A 21,354-nucleotide genomic window follows, 5' to 3' on the forward strand; every position below is an offset into this window, starting at 1 on the left:
AACACTGACATTCCTGTCTTGCAGGAAATCACGCACAGAACGAGCAGTATGGCTGGTGGCATTGTCATGCTGGAGGGTCATGTCAGGATGAGCCTGCAGGAAGGGTACCACATGAGGGAGGAGGATGTCTTCCCTGTAACACACAGCATTGAGATTGCCTGCAATGACAACAAGCTCAGTCCGATTATGCTGTAACACACCGCCCCAGACCATGACGGACCATCCATCTCCAAATCGATCCCGCTCCAGAGTACAGGCCTCGGTGTAACGCTCATTCCTTCGACGATAAACGCGAATCCGACCATCACCCCTGGTGAGACAAAACCGCGACTCGTCAGTGAAGTGCACTTTTTGCCAGTCCTGTCCGGTCCAGTGACGGTGGGTTTGTGCCCATAGGCGACGTTGTTGCCGGTGATGTCTGGTGAGGACCTGCCTTACAACAGGTCTACAAGCCCTCATCCAGCCTATTGCAGACAGTCTGAGCACTGATGGAGCGATTGTGCATTCCTGGTGTAACTCAGGCAGTTGTTGTTGCCATCCTGTACCTGTCCCGTAAGTGTGATGTTCGGTTGTACCGATCCTGTGCAGGTGTTGTTACACATGTTCTGCCACTGAGAGGACGATCAGCTGTCCGTCCTGTAGCCCTGTAGCGCTGTCTTAGGCGTCTCACAGTACGGACATTGCAATTTATTGCCCTGGCCATATGTGCAGTCCTCATGCCTCCTTGCAGCATGCCTAAGGCACGTTCACACAGATGAGCAGGGACTCTGGGCATCTTTCTTTTGGTGTTTTTCAGAGTCAGTAGAAGGGCCTCTTTGGTATTCTAAGTTTTCATAACTATAACCTTAATTGCCTACCGTGTGTAAGCTGTTAGTGTCTTAGACAGTTCCACAGGTGCATGTTCATTAATTGATTATGGTTCATTGAACAAGCATGGGAAACAGTGTTTAAACTTTTACAATGAAGATCTGTGAAGTTATTTGGATCTTTACAAATTCTTTGAAAGACAGGGTCCTGAAAAAGGGACATTTCTTTTTTTGCTGAGTTTAGTTATTTGTACTGCTTGTTTGATAGGTTTAAAGTGATACCAAAAGGTTTTTATTTTGTAATAAATACAAATTATCCAAAATTGGTCTGTATTTGAATCCAAAAGATACTGGTAGTTGAATTTTGCTGCTGGTGTGCTTTTGAAATGTCTAGGTCAGTTGCAATGGACATTATGGTTTACTATCATTTCCAAGTCATTTTCACTTAAACTCAGAGTGTACTGTACTTGTTAAAACTAAGAAGCTTAAACTGTAAAATCAAATGCAAACGTATTTATTTGAACTTTCAGTAATATGTTCTCTCTTTTCAGAGGTTGAACAACTCAGCTCTTTTAAGCCAATCGACTGAATGTATGGTGTTGAATAAATTAACATGTCTTGATTAACTTCACGAGACAGTAAAAAAGTGGAAAAGTACTTCAGAATCATAAATGATACAAACAATGTTCAAAAGTCTTACAAATCCATCTGTTCGCATGTTTAAATTAACTCTTCACCAAGTACAAGTTGGAAAAAAGCAGTCACTTTTATTTAGCATGTTTTCACAACACTTGATTTTAAGCCTTTTTATCAATTACATGTTTTTTTTTTTAAAGGTAACAGTTAATTCAAACCAATCTATAATCTGACTGCTTCCATTCCAAGACCAGGGTGAAAGTGTTCCATTCTCTGGGCCCTGGAGTCCTTTTAAATGTACAGGCGAGCAGCAACTTCAGCAGTACAAAACAGAGATACAAATAAACGAGGTACAGCAGAAACCCAAAGAAGCGATGGAGGGGAAGGCTCAGGCCACAATATCTGAAATATATTTGTTGGGGCAGGTTCTTCACAAGCAGCCGAGCACCGTTGTTAAGTGGCATTACTGCGAGCTGACTGACTGCTTACGCCCCGACAGACTGAAAGACGGCATCAGGATTCAGGATCCATTGACAATCCTAAGCAGTGATTACATCCCTATGGAATTGTCCAGAAACTAAAAGACAAAGAAACAAATCAACTGTTTACTGTGCTGAAGGAATTTTCACAGCTAGCTTTTCCAAATCAAAAATTAACAATTTAAAAAAGGTCTGTCGTAAGTTATTTTCTACCCGGAGACAAATCTAGATCGCTGAAGAGGATCACTGGAGAGCAAAGATTTGTAAGTAACACTTGGCAAATGTCTATAGACATTTCATTTAGTACAAAATGCCTGGATTCTAAAAGGAAGATGCCCTAGCTAAACCTGGGACATATTTGGGGTTGGTCTTCTAGAAGTGTAGACAACCAGAATAAATGCTATTCTGATTATATAAATGTACTGAGGATTACAATATAATACCGGTTAGACAAGGGCAACACAGGAAGACTTTAGAAAAAAAATATTTGAGAACAATCATGTACTTGTGGCCAAAAAAAATAAACATTCTGAAAATGTCTAAGTGCACTTACAACAGCTCCGACAAAGTTTCAGTCTACTCTCAGTGCTCCAATGGTGAAAATAATGGCATGTGTCCCAAATGGCACCCTAATGGGCCCTAGTCAACAGTAGAACAATAGATAGGGAATAGGGTGTCATTTAGGACAGATGGTCAAGGTAAACATTTTCTGAAGATGCTGTCTGAATGAAATTACTTCCCAAGTTCCAAACACTTCCATAAAAAAACGGAGTCTGGTTCGATTGGCTAAATAATATGGAAGGTGTGGGGGGGTGGCAGGACATCATATACACTCCAAGAGCTCACGGTTTCCCTCGTCACATCAGCATCTGACTACAGCGATGCTACCGAACGATCGCAAAGTAACAGACTGCAATGAGGACTGCGATGCATGAATGGATGCAGCCTTTTCTGTCTCACAAATGGTAAAAGGTTTCTACATTGTCATTGTCACAATCCAGATTATTAAATAATCCCAGCCCTCCCCTTTCCCAACAAAAAAAGGTGTTAATACAGTCAAGCATCAAAATAACCGATTTCAACCTTAAAATAAATAGTAAGGGGGAAAACAATCCTCTGTACATAATCAAATAAGATAAAGGATGCGTTCAGAACACATTCACACAACGTGGGAAAGGAAACGTACGTTTGATCACATGAAGTTCAATGAAGCTGCTCCAAGAGATCGGGACGCTGGCACGGACAAACTCGACTACTAGAGCGCTCTACCTTTAGATGAACCATTGTGTTGATTTTCGGATTTTCTCATCTCGAATCTTAAACAATTTTGTGTTGGTTGGTGATCTTTCGTTATTTTTTTCTGATATGGGGGAAGGAGGGAGATTGTGAAAAGGAGTCCTTTTTCAGTGTGGCAGCCATGGCCTCAGAGCATGCCAAACCCTTTGGCATAGAGGATGGCTTTGAGCAGTCTCTCTCTCAGCTTCTCCTTGGTGTCGTACTCTGGGAGCAGCAGCACGTTGAAGCAGGTGTGAGATGTGGGTAACCTGCAGAAAGGGGCAGAGGAGAGGGAAGGGGTCAAAGTCCATTCCAATTGCTAAGGTCAACAGGCCATTCATTTGAAATGGGATTACCTTGAAGTTCCACTGTAGTCTGAAGCCAATTCATCAATTTCCCCTCAAACCAAATGCATGCAAAGTACATGGTTATAGCAAACACATTTGCTAGTTGCATGTTTCCAAAGTGATGCGAGTGAGCTCTGTGGGCTGCAGAAGGAAGACATCCTCACCTGTCTGTGTCGGGGCCGTTCTTGGCGATGATCATCTTGAGCTTTCCCAGGCCTCCGACAGGGGCTCTGTCTGTGCCCGTGGTGAACTGCAGGAACAGCCTCTTCTGCTCCTCAGCAAACGAGTGCAGCGTCTCCCAGAACTCCCTGGTGGGTCAAGTACAGACGAGGCTTTATATTAGTGTCATATTCAGGGTTTTGGGTCACTGTCCCTGATGTCAGCAGCAGATCAAATCGTTGAACTTCAAAATGTTTGGACTGTCCTTTCTCCAGTCAAGTCCCTTTTGAAATAATGGTCAATCACCTCCACACACACACACACACACACACACACACACACAAAAATAAAGCAATCCCTTACTTAATGATGCGTGAATCTCTGCTGTAGCCGCCATCGTATTCTGTCGTTTCTTCAAGTGCTTGAAAGTCTAGGTTCTGTGTGTGATATGGAGTTATGGAGTTAAAATCATATTTAAAAATCACTGAAAAATAAATACAAACGACTAAATTCTCTTTTCTACAGCTTACCCTGCTTCCACAGATGAGCAGCTCGATTTCCTCTGGCCGGAATAAATATTTCAGCGGGGACTCGTTAGTGACCATGTGAAAACCTCTTCTGAAGGCTTTGAACTGCTTCTCAACGCTCTTATTCAGCATGTACTCTGCATACTGAGCTACAAACTCCTGTCGACCACAAGATGAAACAACGGCATGATTCTCTGAACGGAACGCTACCTCATACTCTATTCAACCCCACTGGTCAAATAAGCTACATCTAAAATAGAAAAACCCTAATAATTAAAATGTCTAAAAGCATGATTTTGAGTGAAATCATTTTCTCCACAAATTCTTGAAACTCACTTTTCTGTTCTCGTTGGTGACTGGAATTTGATCACCATTTTCCCTTAAATTGTACATGAGGGGGTTTCCGAACAGGTCCGTCTGGGATATCTGGAAGGTGATCATCATGTCCTCCTCCACACTACCCTCGTACTCTAACAACTCCTTCAGACTCTGGTACAGAACCTGCACACAGACAACAGGACACAGGGGAGAGCAGACAGAAACACGTTATCAATAACACCTTCGTACATACCACCATTTCAATGGTATTTAGCTGTTAAAGTCTATATTGCCCTGAAATAAATTGCTATGTAACGCCATAGGAGTCTACAGCCATGTCGCAGCACAAAGGTTTAAATACCACTCTGGAGATGAAAATCATTAAGCTAATTTTATTAATAAACAGGACTTCAAATACTAACCGGATTGGAGTCTGCGAGGTCCCGGAAGGTTCCTTTCTTGCCCATGAGCTTTCTGTAGACCACCATGGGGAAGTGAACGTCCAGGATGCAGTTGTTGTAGATGGCCAGGCCAAGGACGATGCCGATCAGCGTGAACTGACCCTCGTTCTCAAACGACGATGGGTTGAACCAGAACATCTTGGTGCGCTCGTCGTACGCAAACATTCCTGAGGAGAAGGAAGCCGTGTTAAGGACAAGGATCAACCTTCACAATATACAACACAAACCAACCACATCCACTGCAGTAACGATGAGGACCTTTATAAAACACAACACAAACCAACCACATCCAATCCCAGTCTCACAGTGACGGTTCAGCAACGTATCGACCCACTGACGACTTGGTTTCTCACCAATATCTGGGTTGAAGATCTCCTCCACGACGAGCTGAAAGAACTCTTTGGAAACCCCTCCTTCATCTACACCTTGCTCTCCTTCAAACTCCACATACAACTGCTTCTTCAAGTCTGCAGGATTCTCCATGGCGATCATCTCAAGCTAACAGCAAGAACAGAATTAAAAGAATGATCTAAGACTAGTGTGTGGAATATAGTGGACACTCTCCAGTCAATACAAACACCACTCCAATGCTTTTAAATCCTTGAGGGGGAGTAGACGAAACAAGTGCACACTTCGGGGTGGGAGAAACTAAACAGGGCCTTGGACTTACCCTGACGAGGGCATCATCGATGATGTGGTCTCGGCGTACTTTAAGCCTCAGGTAGGGGTTGAGCTGCTGTCCCTGCACCAGGCTGTAGAGTACAGTGATGCGTCGCTCGCTGTACATGCGGATGCGGTTGTCGTAGTACAGGCCCAGGTTCTTGGTCACGGCGTTGAGGATGAACGGACACGTCATGAAGGAGAACTTGTTCTCCGTCTCCACTTTAAAGAACGTGTAGTCCTTGTCCATCTCTAGGACTTCATTCAGGGGCTCGTTGACAAACTCCTGGAAGGGGATGAGGGGCCGCCGGCTGTCGGACGTCCGGATGGTAAGCTCAGTCTCCAGGGGGTCCACCCGGGGGCCCTTCTTGTTTCTCCTCTCCTCGCCCAGCAGCTCCTGCAGCGTCAACTCGCTGGACTCAGGGATGGGCTCATCGTCCTCCTCTTCATTGTGCTCCGTGTCCACCTCCCCTCCCATGACATTTGCATAGTAGACGATCTTCAAGCACTTGGTGGCTGCCACCACTGCATCGTCGTCGTTCACCAGGTTGCGGCTGTTGAACTCATTGCTGACCACCTTTGTAATTAAAATAACAATACATTTAATTTGTATAGTGCTTTTCATTACAGAGGAATCTCATAGCTCTATGTAGGCCGAAAAAAAGAAAATACAAAATACCAAGAGAATCTAGCTACCTTGTAGGTGATGAGCTGCTGGAAGGTCTCCATTATGCGGTGGATCTGCTCAGCACTGTAGTGAGACCACAGGCGGGCCAGCTTGGCCAGCGCGGGTAGGGGCAGCTTGCTCATGGCCCTGCAGAACTGGGGCAGGGCGATCTCCAGGTAGTCTGGGCTGTGGAGGTTACTGTTCTCCATCACCACCACAAACAAGTTCAGGTAGTTGGGGTCCCGGGAGTAGACGTTGTGGTACGTCAGGTCACATTCCACGTTGGGCGACAGGTAGACCAGTGCGTTGAGGAAGGCAGCTTCGATCTTATCGTTGGACAGCAGTCTCTGGTAGACCCTCCTGACCGCGTCGATGTCCACAGACACCTCGTCAGGACCCAGCTTCCCCACATCATTGTCCCCTGATGCAGCGCCGTCTAACCGGGATGAGGAACCGGGCGAGTCCTCTTCCATAGCAGCAGCGGAGCAGGCGGCCGCTTCCTCCTCGTCCTCGTCTTTGTCCTCGTCCTTGCTCTGGAGGGACTTGAGCTCCTCCTTGGTGGGTGGTTTGGACCGGCGGAAACTCTGCACCAGACCCTCTGCGCTGGAGAACACCCGTCCTATGACCCGGATCAGAGGGGAGTAGTCCTCCTTCTCTCCACACATGTGTAGGATCTCATACACTTTCTCCTCTGTTAGGTAATTCACATCTGGAAAACATCAATGTAATACAGTTAATTAATGCAGCATATGTAATATCCAGTTATGGCTAAAAAGTTAACGGTTTCAGTTAAGATCGACAGTCTGATTCTGAAATTCTGCACTACAATTGAAACACTCCGAAAAGTATTGATGCACGAATGAGTCACTTATGCCAACACACCTTTGAAGTCGTCCCTTACACAATGGTTCATTGTGGTGCCTTTCTTGGAGGGGTGTGGGTCACACAGTTTGGCATTGATCTTGTACAGCTCCAGGGCCTTGACGGCGGCTGCATTGTTGTCCAAGCGGTGGGAGCCCCGGGACGAGGAGCACCACGCGTTCGAGCAGGAGTCATTTCCACAGCCCTCCGTTAACTGGTGGTAGTAGCGCTCTATTAGATGCTTGGCGGCTGCTCGCTTCCTGAATTGGAGGCCGTTCAGATTGGAAGCATGGAGAGTTATGAAACTCATGGCTGCAAGTCTCAATCAAAACAGCACTGAAATCAGTCTTATCAACATCCAAAGTGGTAAACATTAAAAAAAACGAAAAACAAAGGGAACTTAATGTCATTTATAAATATCAATGTGGTCTACATTGGAAATGAGATAAGCCCATAAACATTTAAGAACGAAAAAGTAAATTTTCATTGGGAACTTGTGGACTCAGCATCCACTGTGTGCCTGCTCTTGTCAGCAGACCATGCAGGAGGGATGGTGTGTGGAAGCCAAAGAGGAAAATTATTAATATGAAGGTGCATGGATGGTGACAATTTGATAGAATGACTGTGTACATTCATTGGTTAGTGAAAGGAGGGAGATATTAAATATTAGCATTCCATAGATAGTTAATTAACATGTTCTGAGGTAGGTGACTAAATTAACTTACTGTACTGTAGCTAGCTACTGTACTGTAGCTAGCTACTGTATGTTAATCACAGAATGACATGACTGACAACTTAAAATAAACTTACATTCGGCTTGCTTCAGTGTTTTCTATGTGAGACTCCTCTTGTATTCTAAACAAACACATCAAGAGCATAGGTCAGGAATATGTAGCTAAATCTGTTGACAGAACCATCTAGCCTACCTACTACAGCTAGCTATAGCAGAGAAATTAACTAACTCGTCTAGTGAGTGAAACGAATTTTACTACTATAGTGTTAGCTAGCTAGTTAAGATAGCCGCCACAACAACTATCAGTAAGTGAACGCTAGTTAATCTTAGGTTAATGTAAACATTTCTGACTGATGATGAAATGGCTATAGGAACAGCGAATATAAATATTCTAAGACCGACACAAGTAGCTAACGTTGACTAGCTAGCTAACGCAGACAGAGTGGTGACCGTGCAGCTTGCTTACTAAGTAGCTAGGCAAAGTCGTCCAGGTGATAAGACAGCCGATAATACAACAGTGAGCTAACTAGTTAATGTTTTAGGTAACATAGTTACAATTCAGCAATACATCGTCGTAACTGTACGTTAACGTGAAATCAGAACAGCAAACGAACTAACTACCTAACAGTTACGTTAATAACTAACTAAGTAGCATTACTAGCTAGCCAACTAGCGGTTGCTAAATTCACTTTTCAGGCCTAGCCTAGCTAGAGGGCTACGTTAACTAGCGACCTACATAACTGAAAATCTGCAGGAATGTTGCACGTTTACTTCATTTTACATGTCAGTTACATAGCTAGCTAGCCAGAAACCAGAAGTTGGGAAACATTGTATTGCTAAGATACAAAAACATGCATCCTTCTCCAAACCACGACACTCTATTTATCTCCATGCCGACCTGTCGTATCCTCCTGCAGGGGATGTCTCGGCCTGTGGTAGCTCACAGTCCCTCTCGTCGGAATTCATACGAGACTTTCTCCCGCAGTTGCTCGTGATCCTGTGTAACTGTATGAATGAACACTTTCTCCACAGGTTGGATAAATTTTCAACAAAACGTTATGTTACTGCTAAAGGCTCTTGACGGTGATGGGCGATTTTATTGAATAAGGAACTTCATTTAAGGCCTATTTCATGCTCTAGTCTCTGTTTGGTGTTTACAGCCATCTTGACTTCAACAACCCGAGCAAGGGACACGTCCCAGAATGCAATGTTGCGGTCGGAATGTTTTGTTCAAAAGCCTTTTCCCTCACTTTCGAGCTCAGTTCAGTCATTGAGCTACTGCAAAAATAGTGCAGCCTTTGTATGCATGTTACAAACGCCTCCAAAATACATAGCTGTCCCTATTAAAATTGTGGCTATCAAGTGTTCCTTGAGTCAGGCAACCCGGGTTCCGCCACGAATTACTGCACCGGTGTCAGAAGTGGGATACATGTACTAACATTTTCATTCTTAAACGTCTAAGCTGGAGGGGGGGGGGACCCCTTTAGGTATATCATATTTTTGTTTAATTATTTGATAAAATATAGAATTTGGCCTTTATTACTATAGCCTATAGAAACGCATTGAATAACACATTCATAAATGGCACAAAAAAAGACAGTAAAAAAAGAAATCATAAGAAATAAGGTTTTGAAGTGTCTGTCCTATATATAATAGATAAGAAAGCTCATGAAATATATATAATTTTTGTTACTTAGATTAACGCATAGACTCTAGGGTATAACCAGTGATGTTGAGACTCGTGCCCTTCCACAGATCCTGTTTCTTCTTTATTATTTCCATATTATTGTTACATTGATACAGCCAGGCATAATTCCATACATTACCACTGTAAATGATCTTTACTTTTTAAACTAGGCCTAAATTACATGCAATTGAAGATGTTGATAATCACTTTTACAGAAATCACACTAAATATTATCACGTGTTCATGGTTGGGCCAAAAGTGAATCGTCTTCATTTCTGGAACGAGGTCTAGCAGAGTGACGTCGATCTTGAAAAGATTAGGAAACATAAAACACAAGATGTTAGTGCTGATTTGACCCGTGATGATAACTGTAATTACAATGGCGATATTAATGAATGCTTTAAAACTACTGGAACCTACTTTTGCCTGCGTTGAGCCCCATCCCGCAAGGGCAGATGCAGCATAAAGACCGTAAACACTGGAAATAAAATAATGATTTGAAAGTGACCTATCTGCATCAGAGATACACTGCAGTTCTGACTTTGCTCTAAATAGTTACATTATGGAACATGTATCCCCAACACTAGACAGGAAGATATTTAATAAACACTAAACAAAAATATAAACGCAACATGTAAAGTGATGGTCCAATGTTTCATGAGCTGAAATAAAAGATCCCAGAAATGTTCCATATGCACAAAAGGCTCATTTCTCTCAGATTTTGAGCACAAATGTGTTTACATTCCTATTAGTGAGCATTTCTCCTTTGCCAAGATAATCCATCCACCTGGCATATCAAGAAGCTGATTAAACCGCACGATCATTACACAGATGCAGATGTACTGAGGACAATAAAATGTCACTTTAAAATGTGCAGTTGTCACATAACACAATGCCACAGATGTCTCAGGTTTTGAGGGAGTGTGCAATTGGCATGCTGACTGCAGGAATGCCATAGAATTTAATGTTCATTTCTCTACCAAAAGCCGCCTCAAACGTTGTTTTAGAGAATTTGGCAGTACGTCCAACCGGCCTCACAACTGCAGACTACCTGTAACCACGCAAGCCTAGGACCTCCACATCCAGCTTCTTCACCTGCAGGACCGTCTAAAACCAGCCACCCAGACAGCTGATGAAACTGTGGGTTTGCACAACCAAAGAATTTCAGAAACTGTCTCAGCGAAGCTCATCTGCGTGTTCGTCGTCCTCACCAGGGTCTTGATCTTACTGCAGTTCAGCGTCGTAACCGACTTCAGCGGGCAAATTCTCACCTTCGATGGCCACTCTGTTCACAGTGTAAATACAGTGCCCCATGGTGGCGGGGTTATGGACAGGCATAAGCTACGGACAACGAACACAATTGCATTTTATCAATGGCAATTTTAATGCACAAATATACCGTGACGAGATCCTGAGGCCCATTTTGTGCAATTCATCTGCCGCAATCACCTCATGTTTCAGCATAATGCACTGCCCCATGTCGCAAGGATCTGTACACAATTACTGGAAGCTGAAAGTATCCCAGTTCATCCATGGCCTGCATACTCACCAGACATGTCACCCATTGAGCATGTTTGGGATGCTCTAGATCGACGTGTAGAACAGCGTGTTCCAGTTCCCGAGAATATCCAGCAACTTCGCACAGCCATTGAAGAGGAGTGGGACAACATTCCACAGGCCACAATCAACAGCCTGATCAACTCTATGTGAAGATGTGTTGAGCTACATGAGGAAAATGGTGGTTACACCAGACTGACTGGTTTTCTGATCCACACCCTACCTTTTTTAAGGTATCTTTGAACATTAATGTAAAATCCATAGATTAGGACTTAATGAATTTATTTCAATTGACTGATTTCCTTATATGAATTGTAACTCAGTACATTTTTTAAAATGGTTGCATTGTTTATATTTTTGTTCATTATAGTAGTTACTGATGTATAGTGTAACGTCCTGACCAGCAGAGGGCGTAATAGTGTTAGTTTTGGTCAGGATGTGGCAGGGTTTTTTGTGTGTGTGAATGGTTGTGTTGGTGATTGGACTCCCATTTGAAGGCAGGTGTGTTGAGTTGCCTTTGATTGGGAGTCCTATATAGTAGTGTGTGTTTTTCTTTGGGGTTGTGGGTAGTTGTTCTTGCATTGCGTTTTGTGTGCCTGTAAGACTGTTCCTGTCGTCGTGAGTATGAGTATCCACATTCCCGCTGCGCCTTGGTCCATTTCTGAAGACAGATGTTACAGAACTACCCACCACAAAAGGACCAAGCAGCGGAAGAGGAAGGAGCATCGGGTGGATGAATGGACATGGGAGGACATCCTGGATGGCAAGGGATCCTACACCTGGGAAGAGATCCTGGCCGGAAGGGATCGCCTCCCATGGGAACAGGTGGAAGCACTGAGAAGAGCGGAGGCAGCAGGAGAAGGGAGCGAACGTTATGCTGGAACACGGCTGGCGAGGAAACCGGAGAGGCACCCCCAAGAAATCTTTTGGGGGGGGCACACGGGTAGTTTGGCCAGGCCAAGGAAGAGCCGTAAGCCAGTTACCCGTGATTACAGGGAGGTGCGTATGAGGTGGAGGGCGCCATGTTACGCTGAGGTACGCACCATCTCGTCTATACCTACGCACAGGCCAGTCCGCCCTGTACCAGCGCCCCGCATGTGCCAGGGTGAGGTGAGCATCGAGCCGGAAGGGGTGATGCCAACCCAGCGCTCAAGACCGCCAGTGCGCCTCGACGGTCCGGTGTTTCCCGCTATACGCACTAGCATGGAGGTGCGTGTCTCCAGGCTGGCACGTCCAGTACCAGCCCCACGCATCAGGCGTCTAGTGTGTCAGCCCAGCCTCGCCAGTCAAGAGTCGCCAGGGCCGCCCGCCAGTCAAGAGTCGCCAGGGCCGCCCGCCAGTCAAGAGTCGCCAGGGCCGCCCGCCAGTCAAGAGTCGCCAGAGCCGCCCGCCCGTCAAGAGTCGCCAGAGCCGCCCGCCCGTCAAGAGTCGCCAGAGCCGCCCGCCCGTCAGGAGCCGCCAGAGCCGCCCGCCCGTCAGGAGCCGCCAGAGCCGCCCGCCCGTCAGGAGCCGCCAGAGCCGCCCGCCCGTCAGGAGCCGCCAGAGCCGCCCGCCCGTCAGGAGCCGCCAGAGCCGCCCGCCCGTCAGGAGCCGCCAGAGCCGCCCGCCCGTCAGGAGCCGCCAGAGCCGCCCGCCCGCCCGGAGCGGCCAGAGCGGCCCGACCGCCCGGAGCGGCCAAAGCGGCCCGACCGCCCGGAGCTGCCAGAGGTGCCCGCCTGCCCGGGTCTGCAAGGGTGGCCCGCCTGTCCTCCGGCCCAGCCCGAGTGGCCGGCCTGTCCTCCGGCCCAGCCCGAGTGGCCCGCCTGTCCTCCGGCCCAGCCCGAGTGGTCCGTCTGCCAGGGTCAGCCCGAGTGGCCCGTCTGCCCGGCGCAGGTATCGGTGCCACCGAAGTGGAGCGAGGTCCACGTCCTGCACCTGAGCCACCTCCAGGAGAGGTGGGTTGGGGAGGGAGGGCGTAGCACAGTGCCTCCCTTATTGTTTAGGGGGATATTTTTTGTTGTTTGGGGGTTTGTTTTTTCTTTTAGGTGCATTCCGGGGTCTGCACCTTGAGGGGGGGGTACTGTCACGTCCTGACCAGCAGAGGGCGTAATGGTGTTAGTTTTGGTCAGGATGTGGCAGGGTTTTTTGTGTGTGTGAATGGTTGTGTTGGTGATTGGACTCCCAATTGAAGGCAGGTGTGTTGAGTTGCCTTTGATTGGGAGTCCTATATATTCTTTGGGGTTGTGGGTAGTTGTTCTTGCATTGCGTTTTGTGTGCCTGTAAGACTGTTCCTGTCGTCGTGAGTATTGTTTTTGCCTGTGGATGCTTTACTTAAGTTTATTAAACTATGAGTATCCACATTCCCGCTGCGCCTTGGTCCATTTCTGAAGACAGATGTTACATATAGTTACTTTTATCATTTGCAATGATTTGACATACCATTACTAAGTTTCGTCTCCTAGCTACACAGCCACGATTTCTTGTCTGTAAAAAAAGGAGAGGAACAATGAGTACATCAAATACAGAGATGCTGTATTCAAAATTATGATTAATTGACATCATACCATGTCAAGCTTCTGCCTAATCTGTTTGACTGCTGCATCATTGCGAGGACAGTCCAGTAGTCCTCCCTGGTTCTCATGGAACAGACAGTCCACTGAGTATTACATCACTTCTGGTCACTAGTCTGCTGCTGTCAGGTACAGTGGAGTCTGGGTTGAAGTTGTGATGCAGCACTACCAGAATTACATTTTTACCAGCTGTCAAGAGAATGAGGGAATATGTCAAAATAAACCAATAATCCTCTCAAATAAACTATTTAGAAATGTAATTTATGCTGTTGGCACATTGAGTAAATCTGGTGTGGAAAGAGAATATCTGGTATGGAAGGAAATAACATTGCTTGGGAAGTCATATTTGGGATGAGTTACTGTACTTGGAATCTGTTGCAGTGCTGCTTCAATATTAGTCCCGGCGCGGGAGACGATGGGACAGAAAGCCAGGATGACATCACTCTCCACTGGCAACTCGACTTCCGTAAAACATCTTGTGGTCTTGTTGACTTGACTCATAAACTGAATATGAGAATCCAAAGTATTGCCAGTCTCAACTGTGTAGTACTTCATATTCTGTGCCACTGATTTTAAACAGACATGAAAGAGGAAGGTCAAAATGGTCATTGATTAAAGTATACATTATTTTGGCACAATGGATATTTACTTCATAGTTCGGACAGATTTGAGTATTGTAGGTTTAACCATTTACTTTATAGTGCACACTTTATGAAAATCTGAAATTACACGAAAGAGCCCTGTTGAAAATTACGTCTGCGTTCAAACATGGATCTATAGAAAGTGAATGAACAGACAAAGGGGTTTATTAGTCTAGATAGATAAATTCAGGACAGGAAAACTACAACCAGTGTGCAAACCATGAACATAAAATATATTTCTCTACAGTACAAACTGTGTACAGCAGTGTGAGGCAATTCCACATTCTAAACAGTAACTTTTTTGCTCTAATCTTTCACAATATCCAGCTCTAGAGTACTTAACCACCTCAGTCCTTCCACTGAACCAGTGATTTCTTGGAATTAGAAAGTGAAAGCAATGTGTTATTGTAAATGTTCTTACTGCCTCTGTTCTTATTCTACATTCATAGAATTACTCTAATCTAAAAAACATTCCATTAAATTCTGCACTACCAGTTTCCACTTAACCATGTGTACTGTTTTATTCCTGTTGTAGACATAGAATATTAAATGATCACAAAAGTAGACTTACCCTGCAGCTATGGGATTATTTTCTGTTGACTGTATTGCAGTTGTGGCTTGAAGTGATCTGTTCTAATAGCAAAGAGAAAGCGAAACTAAACAGCATGAGATAACACAGTTTACACAGGCAGCTGCATTCTGATTGTTCTTCCACTAATTGGTCTTTTGACCAATCACAACAGATCTTTTTACATCAGATCTTTTTCAGAGCTGATCTGATTTGTCAGAAGACCAAATTGGTGAAAAAAAAGATCAGAATTGGGCTGCCTGTGTGAACACAACCATCTAGGCTATAGTTCAAACAACAAAGTGGTGACCACTGATTTGGTAAACAGCTGAGGGATGGGCTGAAGAAATGTAACCACACATTTATAGACAGAGCTATGGATGCTCCACCATCCATGATATCAAAATGATCATTTTAGCCATGGTTTGAGGCTATACAGTGTTTGTTTACAATTACACATTTAAAAACAATGGAATAAAACAAGTTTATATTTTGGGTTCTGATGGGGTTGACAGTTGAAGTAATCTCATAGTGCAATCAGAATTTATAGTCTTTAAGAATCAATGGATGTATATATAATTAATTCAAAAGTCCAAAAATGTATGTACCAATAGCAGATTGCCACTTTAATAAGGTGCATAACAGTAGTTAGACCAAGCACGATTTCAATTTGTTTGCTTGCCTCAATTGCTTAAAAATCTGTCCTCTCGTCCCCTTCACCTGCACTGATTGGAAAGACTTGACAGGTGAAAACAATATGGTGGAAGCTCATCTTTAGTCTATTGACTTATGTATCCCTGCACATTGACTCAGTACCGGTACTCTCTGTATATAGCCTCGTATTTGTTATTTTATTGTGTTACTTTTTATTGTATTTTTTACTTTATTTAGTAAATAATATTTTAACTCTATTTCTTGAACTGCATTGTTGGTCAAGGGCTCGTAAGTAAGCATTTCACGGTAAGGTCTACACCTGTTGTGTTCGGCACCTGACAAATTCAATTTGACTTGATTGAACATTTGATTTGATAGTGACACTGGTCATCTGCACTTCTGGCATTCGCGGTAGAATGTCATTAGGCTGAAATGTAAGATTAATGCCACGTTTAAAACAACTGAGAGCTTGGAACTTGGAAATCTCAGACTTCAGTGCGTTCAAGACAACTGGTACCCTGAAAAAACTGGTGGAAAAAAATCAGTTTGAACGGTCATTTAATTCTATCAATTCGGGAACTCGGGCCTCTTTCTAGAGCTCCGACTTTCCGACCTGAAGAGCACATGGTTTGACCTGGTATTTTTTTGAATTCCCAGTTGTTTTGAACGCAGCATATTTTCAACCACAGATCATGATTCATGTTCTATATCGTGGAGCTCCACCCCATAGGGGATCTCTGCTCCTAGTGGTTTACCCTGCTGCCTAGGCAGCGAATAGCCTGAGAGAAAATGATGCACACACCTGCAGTCAATGGGAGTACAGGTGTCCCTATATAAGGGGATGCTTCCCCTCAATCAGCCTCCCATTATCTTCAGCGACGGACTGAAGAAGCCGAGAAGAGAGAAGGTAAGTCTCAGGACAAACCTGCTGTTGATCTCCAAGTCTCGACGTCGTCCTTCTAAATGAGCACACCATTTCCACCCAACCCAAAAGCTATTTTAAGAGCTCAGTGTCGCTGCTCCACTATGGCGACTGTGGACTCACACGACTTGTGTTTTGTGTGCCTAGGATCACAGCACGCTAGGGACGGCCTCACAGATCCCCCGGAATGCCCTAGCTACGTCCTCCTTTCTTTAAAGGAGAGGAAGCAGTGGTGGGCTTTTTTTCAGGGGTCGATATCCCTCTAGAGGACGCCATTTCTGTGCTAGCCTCAGGTTCTGAGGCTTCATATGACGATGCCGCCTCTAGAGAAGACGAGGATATTGGGAAGTGTGTGGATTTTTCTTGGGTGTGGAAGTGAGTGGAACAATCCACTCCACTGACTGAGTTTGATAAAAATCCCCCTCCCTATGGAGAGTGCAAGGTTTTTCTCATCCTTGGGAGAGGAAGAGACGGGCTCTGAAATTTCAGCAGCCCCCTCCTACGCAACGGCCTCTCTGCGCTCGGATTTTCCAGGGCTCATTGAGCGGGCTGCGAGTGTAACGGTATAGCTTCCGTCCCTCTCCTCGCCCCTACCTGGGCTCAAACCAGGGACCCTCTGCACACATAGACAACAGCCACCCTCGAAGCATCGTTATCCATCGCTCCACAAAAGCCGTATCCCTTGCAGAGCAAGGGGAACAACTACTTCAAGGTCTCAGAGTGAGTGACGTCACCGATTGAAACGCTATTAGCGCGCACCACCGCTAACTAGCTAGCCATTTCACACCGGTTACACTCACCCCAATTTTGACCTCCTTTTCCACAGCAACCAGTGATCCGGGTCAACAGCATCAATGTTTAGTTTCGTCCCTCTCCTCGCCCCTACCTGGTATCGAACCAGGGATCCTCTGCACACATAGACAACAGCCACCCTCGAAGCATCGTTACCCATCGCTCTACAAAAGCCGTGGCCCTTGCAGAGCAAAGGGGACAACTACTTCAAGGTCTCAGAGTGAGTGACGTCACCGATTGAAACGCTATTAGCGCGCACCACCGCTAACTAGCTAGCCATTTCACACCGGTTACGCAGGCCGGCTGGAGATCACGCTGCCCCCCATTCCCTCCAACCCGGAAGTGGAAATGATGGAGGGCGGCCCCTACTCTAGACCAAGAAGGGCGGTGGTGCCACTGGCACCAGCCATGCCCTCGCTCAATAAATATATGGAGGGTTCATGGGGGTCACCTTTGATGGCCAGAAAGCCGACAAAAGCTTACACCCCATTCACCAGAGTGGACGGCAGACGACCCCAGTGGATCCCCAGGCTCGAGGACACCATGGCTGCATACCTCGTCCCGGGTACGAGCTCCTGGCCATCGCCCAGAAAACCAACTCTACCTACGACAAAGGACAGGCTCACAGCTCAGCTGGTAGAGAAGTCCTTTGCACTAGATGTCCAGGCTGTAGCAGCAGCGAATAATATTGCCCTCTTGGCAGCTTCTCTGTCCCCTCTCACCACGGGTAAGACTGAGCTGTCAGGAGAGGAGATATAAGAGGCGTCGAGAATTTCCGGCGCCATACTTCATCTCCCGCAGCCGCCGGCTGTGTGTGCGGGGAAGTCCATGGCCACTTCAGCGACACCTCTGGCTGTCTTTGACGGCCATGAAGGAATCTGACAAAGATAAAGGAAGCAGCTATCTAGACATTGGCAGGAGGGTCTAGATCACTTCCCAGAGAGCCCCCCAGCTTCACCATCTCTAGTAGACCTGGGTCTACAGCCAGATGGAGAGCCCGTCGAATCGCAGCATCCGGCCTACCAAGGGTGGGCCCCGCCCCCGCTCCACAAGCACCTCCCGCCCCTCCTGCAGCACCAGAGAGAGCAGCCGCTCCACCGGCGAGAGAGGTGGTTGTGATGTCACCCTGGTGACACCCTAAGGGCGGCCAGAAGAGATGGCGACCATGACGGGACGAGGGGGAGAGGACAGGAGAGAGCGCAGCGCTCTGTGCGACGGCGCCCACTGTTCCCCCCGAGCCCCTGCAAATCTCATCCTCACTCTTGACCGAATCGCTGGCGACCCCTTCAGCGATGATCTGAAATATTTTGGGAAGATTTGCATTGTCTGGTCCGAGGACAATATGATTGTTGCTGTTGGTAGGAAAATACATTATTAACAAAGAGAACGACATCTATACCATAGACATATCAACTGCAACACTTGGGTCATGTTCATTAGGCGACACAATGGAAAATGTCTAAACGCTTAGCAACTGAAAGCTAAATAAAAAAAGTCCAGGTAGCCATTCCTTGTTTGTCAGTTAACTACCGTTCAGAGCCTAATGAACATAACCCAAGTAAGTCATTTTAAAGTCTGTCCCCCACCTTTCGATTAGCTAGATATTTAGGCTTGCCATAACGCTATCTAGCTAAGTTCAGGAGTAAAAATGTGCTAAACAAGTCACATAATAAGTTGCATGGACTCACTGTGCCATAATAGTGTTTAACATGATTTCTGAATGACGCCCTCATCTCAGTACCCCACACATACAATTATTTGTAAGGTGCCTCAGTCGAGCAGTGAATTTCAAACACAGATTCAACCACAAAGACCAGGGAGGTTTTTCAATGCCTTGTAAAGAGCACCTATTGGAAAATAAGAGATATTGAATATCCCTTCGAGCATGATGAAGTTTGAATTACACTTTGGATGGCGTATCAATACACCTAGTCACTAAAAAGATACAGGCATCCTTCCAAAGTCAGTTGCCGGAGAGGAAAGAAACCAAGAGGCCAATATTTACTAAAACAGTTACAGAGTTTAATGGCAGTGATAGGAGAAAACTGAGGGTGGATCAACAACATTGTAGTTACTCCACAATACTAACCTAAATGAGAGTGAAAAGAAGGAAGCCTGTACATAATAAAAATATTCCAAAACATGCATCCTGTTTGCAATAAGGCACTAAAGGAAAACTGCAAACATTGTGGCAAATAAATGAACTTTATATACTGACTAGTGTCATGTTTGGGGCAAATCCAGCACAAAACATCACAGAGTATCACTCTTCATATTTTCAGGCATGGTGGTGGTTGCATCATGTTATGGGCAGTGCTTGACTTGGGCAGGAGCTCACCGGAGCTGAGTACCGGAACGTCAAATGTTCTACTGCTTGAGCTCCTGTTCCTTTTCTAGAATATAAGCTCAAAAGTATTGTGGAGCTCCTGCACCTAAATATAAACAGCACCGGCACCAAGAGTACTGGAACATATTTTAGTCCAAGTCAATCACTGGTTATGGGAATGTATGCTGGTCATCGGCAAGGACCAGGGAGTCTTTTAGGATAAAAAGAAACAATAGAACTAAGCACAGGCAAAATCCTAGAGGAAAACCTGATTCAGTTTGCTTTCCAACAGGCACTGGGAGACAAATTCACCTTTCAGCAGGACATCAACCTAAAACACATGGCCAGATATACAGTGGAGTTGCTTACCAAGTTGACATTGAAGGCCAAGTTACAGTTTTTACTAAAATCTTCTTGATAATCTATGGCGTTCAAATGTAGGTTTATTACCAACCAAAAGCATCAGACACACCACTGTGATCTCTATAGCGCTGTTGGCTGGTCTTCGTTGACTCTACGTAGGCTTTAACATTGGAATACTATGATCTATAAGGCCACTTTGTGAAAACACTTTATCGCTTTTCATCTTTAATGAGGACAGGAAATAAATACCAGTTATGGTCTCTGTCCTACTTCCTTTCAACGGTTCCTAAAATCAGAACGGATCATGGCAAAAAGTATATTAGCTTCTCAGCTCCGTGTTCCTGGAATTCTCTCCAGATCAGCTTTAAACTCCTGGATCTTGTTTCCTTGGAGGAGAATAAAAGTTTGGTTGACTCACATGTTACTGAGGAATGTGAATGTCATTAGAACTTGATCCGGTAGTACATAAACTCAGCAAAAAAAGAAACGTCCCTTTTTCAGGACCTTGTCTTTCAAAGATAATTCGTAAAAATCCAAATAACTTCACAGAGCTTCATTGTGAAACACTATTTCCCATGCTTGTTCAATGAACCATAAACAATTAATGAACATGCACCTGTGGAACAGTCGTTAAGACACTAACAGACTAAAGACGGTAGGCAATTAAGGTCACAGTTATGAAAACTTAGGACAATAAAGAGGCCTTTCTACTGACTCCAAAAACACAAAAAGAAAGATGCCCAGGGTCCCTGCTCATCTGTGTGAACGTGCCTTAGGCATGCTGCAAGGAGGCATGAGGACTGCTGATTTGGCCAGGGCAATAAATTGCAATGTATGTAATGTGAGACGCATAAGACAGCGCTACAGGGAGACAGGACGGACAGCTGATTGTCCTCGCAGTGGCAGACCACGTGTAACAACACCTGCATAGGATCGGTACATCCGAAAATCACACCTGCGGGACAGGTACAGGATGGCAACAACAACTGCCCGAGTTACACCAGGAACGCACAATCCCTCCATCAGTGCTCAGACTGTCCGCAATAGTCTGAGGCTGGACCGAGGGCTTGTAGACCTGTTGTAAGGCAGGTCCTCACCAGACATCACAGGCAACAATGTCGCCTGTGGGCATAAACCCACTGTCACTGGACCAGACAGGACCGGCAAAAAGTGCTCTTCACTGACGAGTCGCAGTTTTGTCTCACCAGGGGTGATGGTCGGATTCACGTTTATCGTCGAAGGAATGAGCTTTACACCGAGGCCTGTACTACGGAGCGGGATCGATTTGAAGGTGGAGGGTCCGTTATGGTCTGGGGAGGTGTGTCACAGCATCATCGGACTGAGCTTGTTGTCATTGCAGGCAATC

At 45.5% G+C, this 21,354-nt stretch overlaps 1 protein-coding gene across 2 annotated transcripts; it reads right to left on the reverse strand.

Moving 5' to 3' along the window:
- Positions 1 to 1,553: 1,553 nt before the first annotated feature.
- On the reverse strand, positions 1,554 to 9,142 carry LOC106592393 (ubiquitin-protein ligase E3A). 2 transcript variants are annotated; one of them, XM_014183730.2, is made up of 12 exons: positions 8,828 to 9,142; positions 8,007 to 8,051; positions 7,218 to 7,456; positions 6,365 to 7,044; positions 5,679 to 6,245; positions 5,362 to 5,506; positions 4,970 to 5,175; positions 4,566 to 4,730; positions 4,233 to 4,388; positions 4,066 to 4,139; positions 3,708 to 3,851; positions 1,554 to 3,465 (listed from the first exon to the last, which is right to left on the reverse strand). In XM_014183730.2, exons 1-12 carry the CDS (start codon positions 8,893 to 8,895, stop codon positions 3,345 to 3,347), a joined length of 2,610 nt encoding a protein of 869 aa, XP_014039205.1. In that variant the 5' UTR covers positions 8,896 to 9,142; the 3' UTR covers positions 1,554 to 3,344. The 2 variants fall into 2 exon arrangements, with proteins under 2 accessions (XP_014039205.1, XP_045555186.1); XM_045699230.1 differs by lacking the exon at positions 8,828 to 9,142 and adding an exon at positions 8,396 to 8,792.
- Positions 9,143 to 21,354: the final 12,212 nt, after the last annotated feature.

The sequence above is a fragment of the Salmo salar genome, chromosome ssa17 (assembly GCF_905237065.1).
Source record: "Salmo salar chromosome ssa17, Ssal_v3.1, whole genome shotgun sequence".
In the NCBI taxonomy this organism is placed as follows: Eukaryota; Metazoa; Chordata; class Actinopteri; order Salmoniformes; family Salmonidae; genus Salmo; species Salmo salar.

What these genes read in the sequence shown, in the direction of transcription:
- LOC106592393 (XM_014183730.2), bottom strand. Translation starts at nt 8,895, where the DNA reads ATGAATTCCGACGAGAGGGACTGTGAGCTACCACAGGCCGAGACATCC. An exon ending in TCGATGATGCCCTCGTCAGG is followed by an intron (nt 5,507 to 5,678) that starts GTAAGTCCAAGG and finishes TCTTGCTGTTAG; the next exon opens with CTTGAGATGATCGCCATGGA. An exon ending in ACCTCGCAGACTCCAATCCG is followed by an intron (nt 4,731 to 4,969) that starts GTTAGTATTTGA and finishes GTCTGTGTGCAG; the next exon opens with GTTCTGTACCAGAGTCTGAA.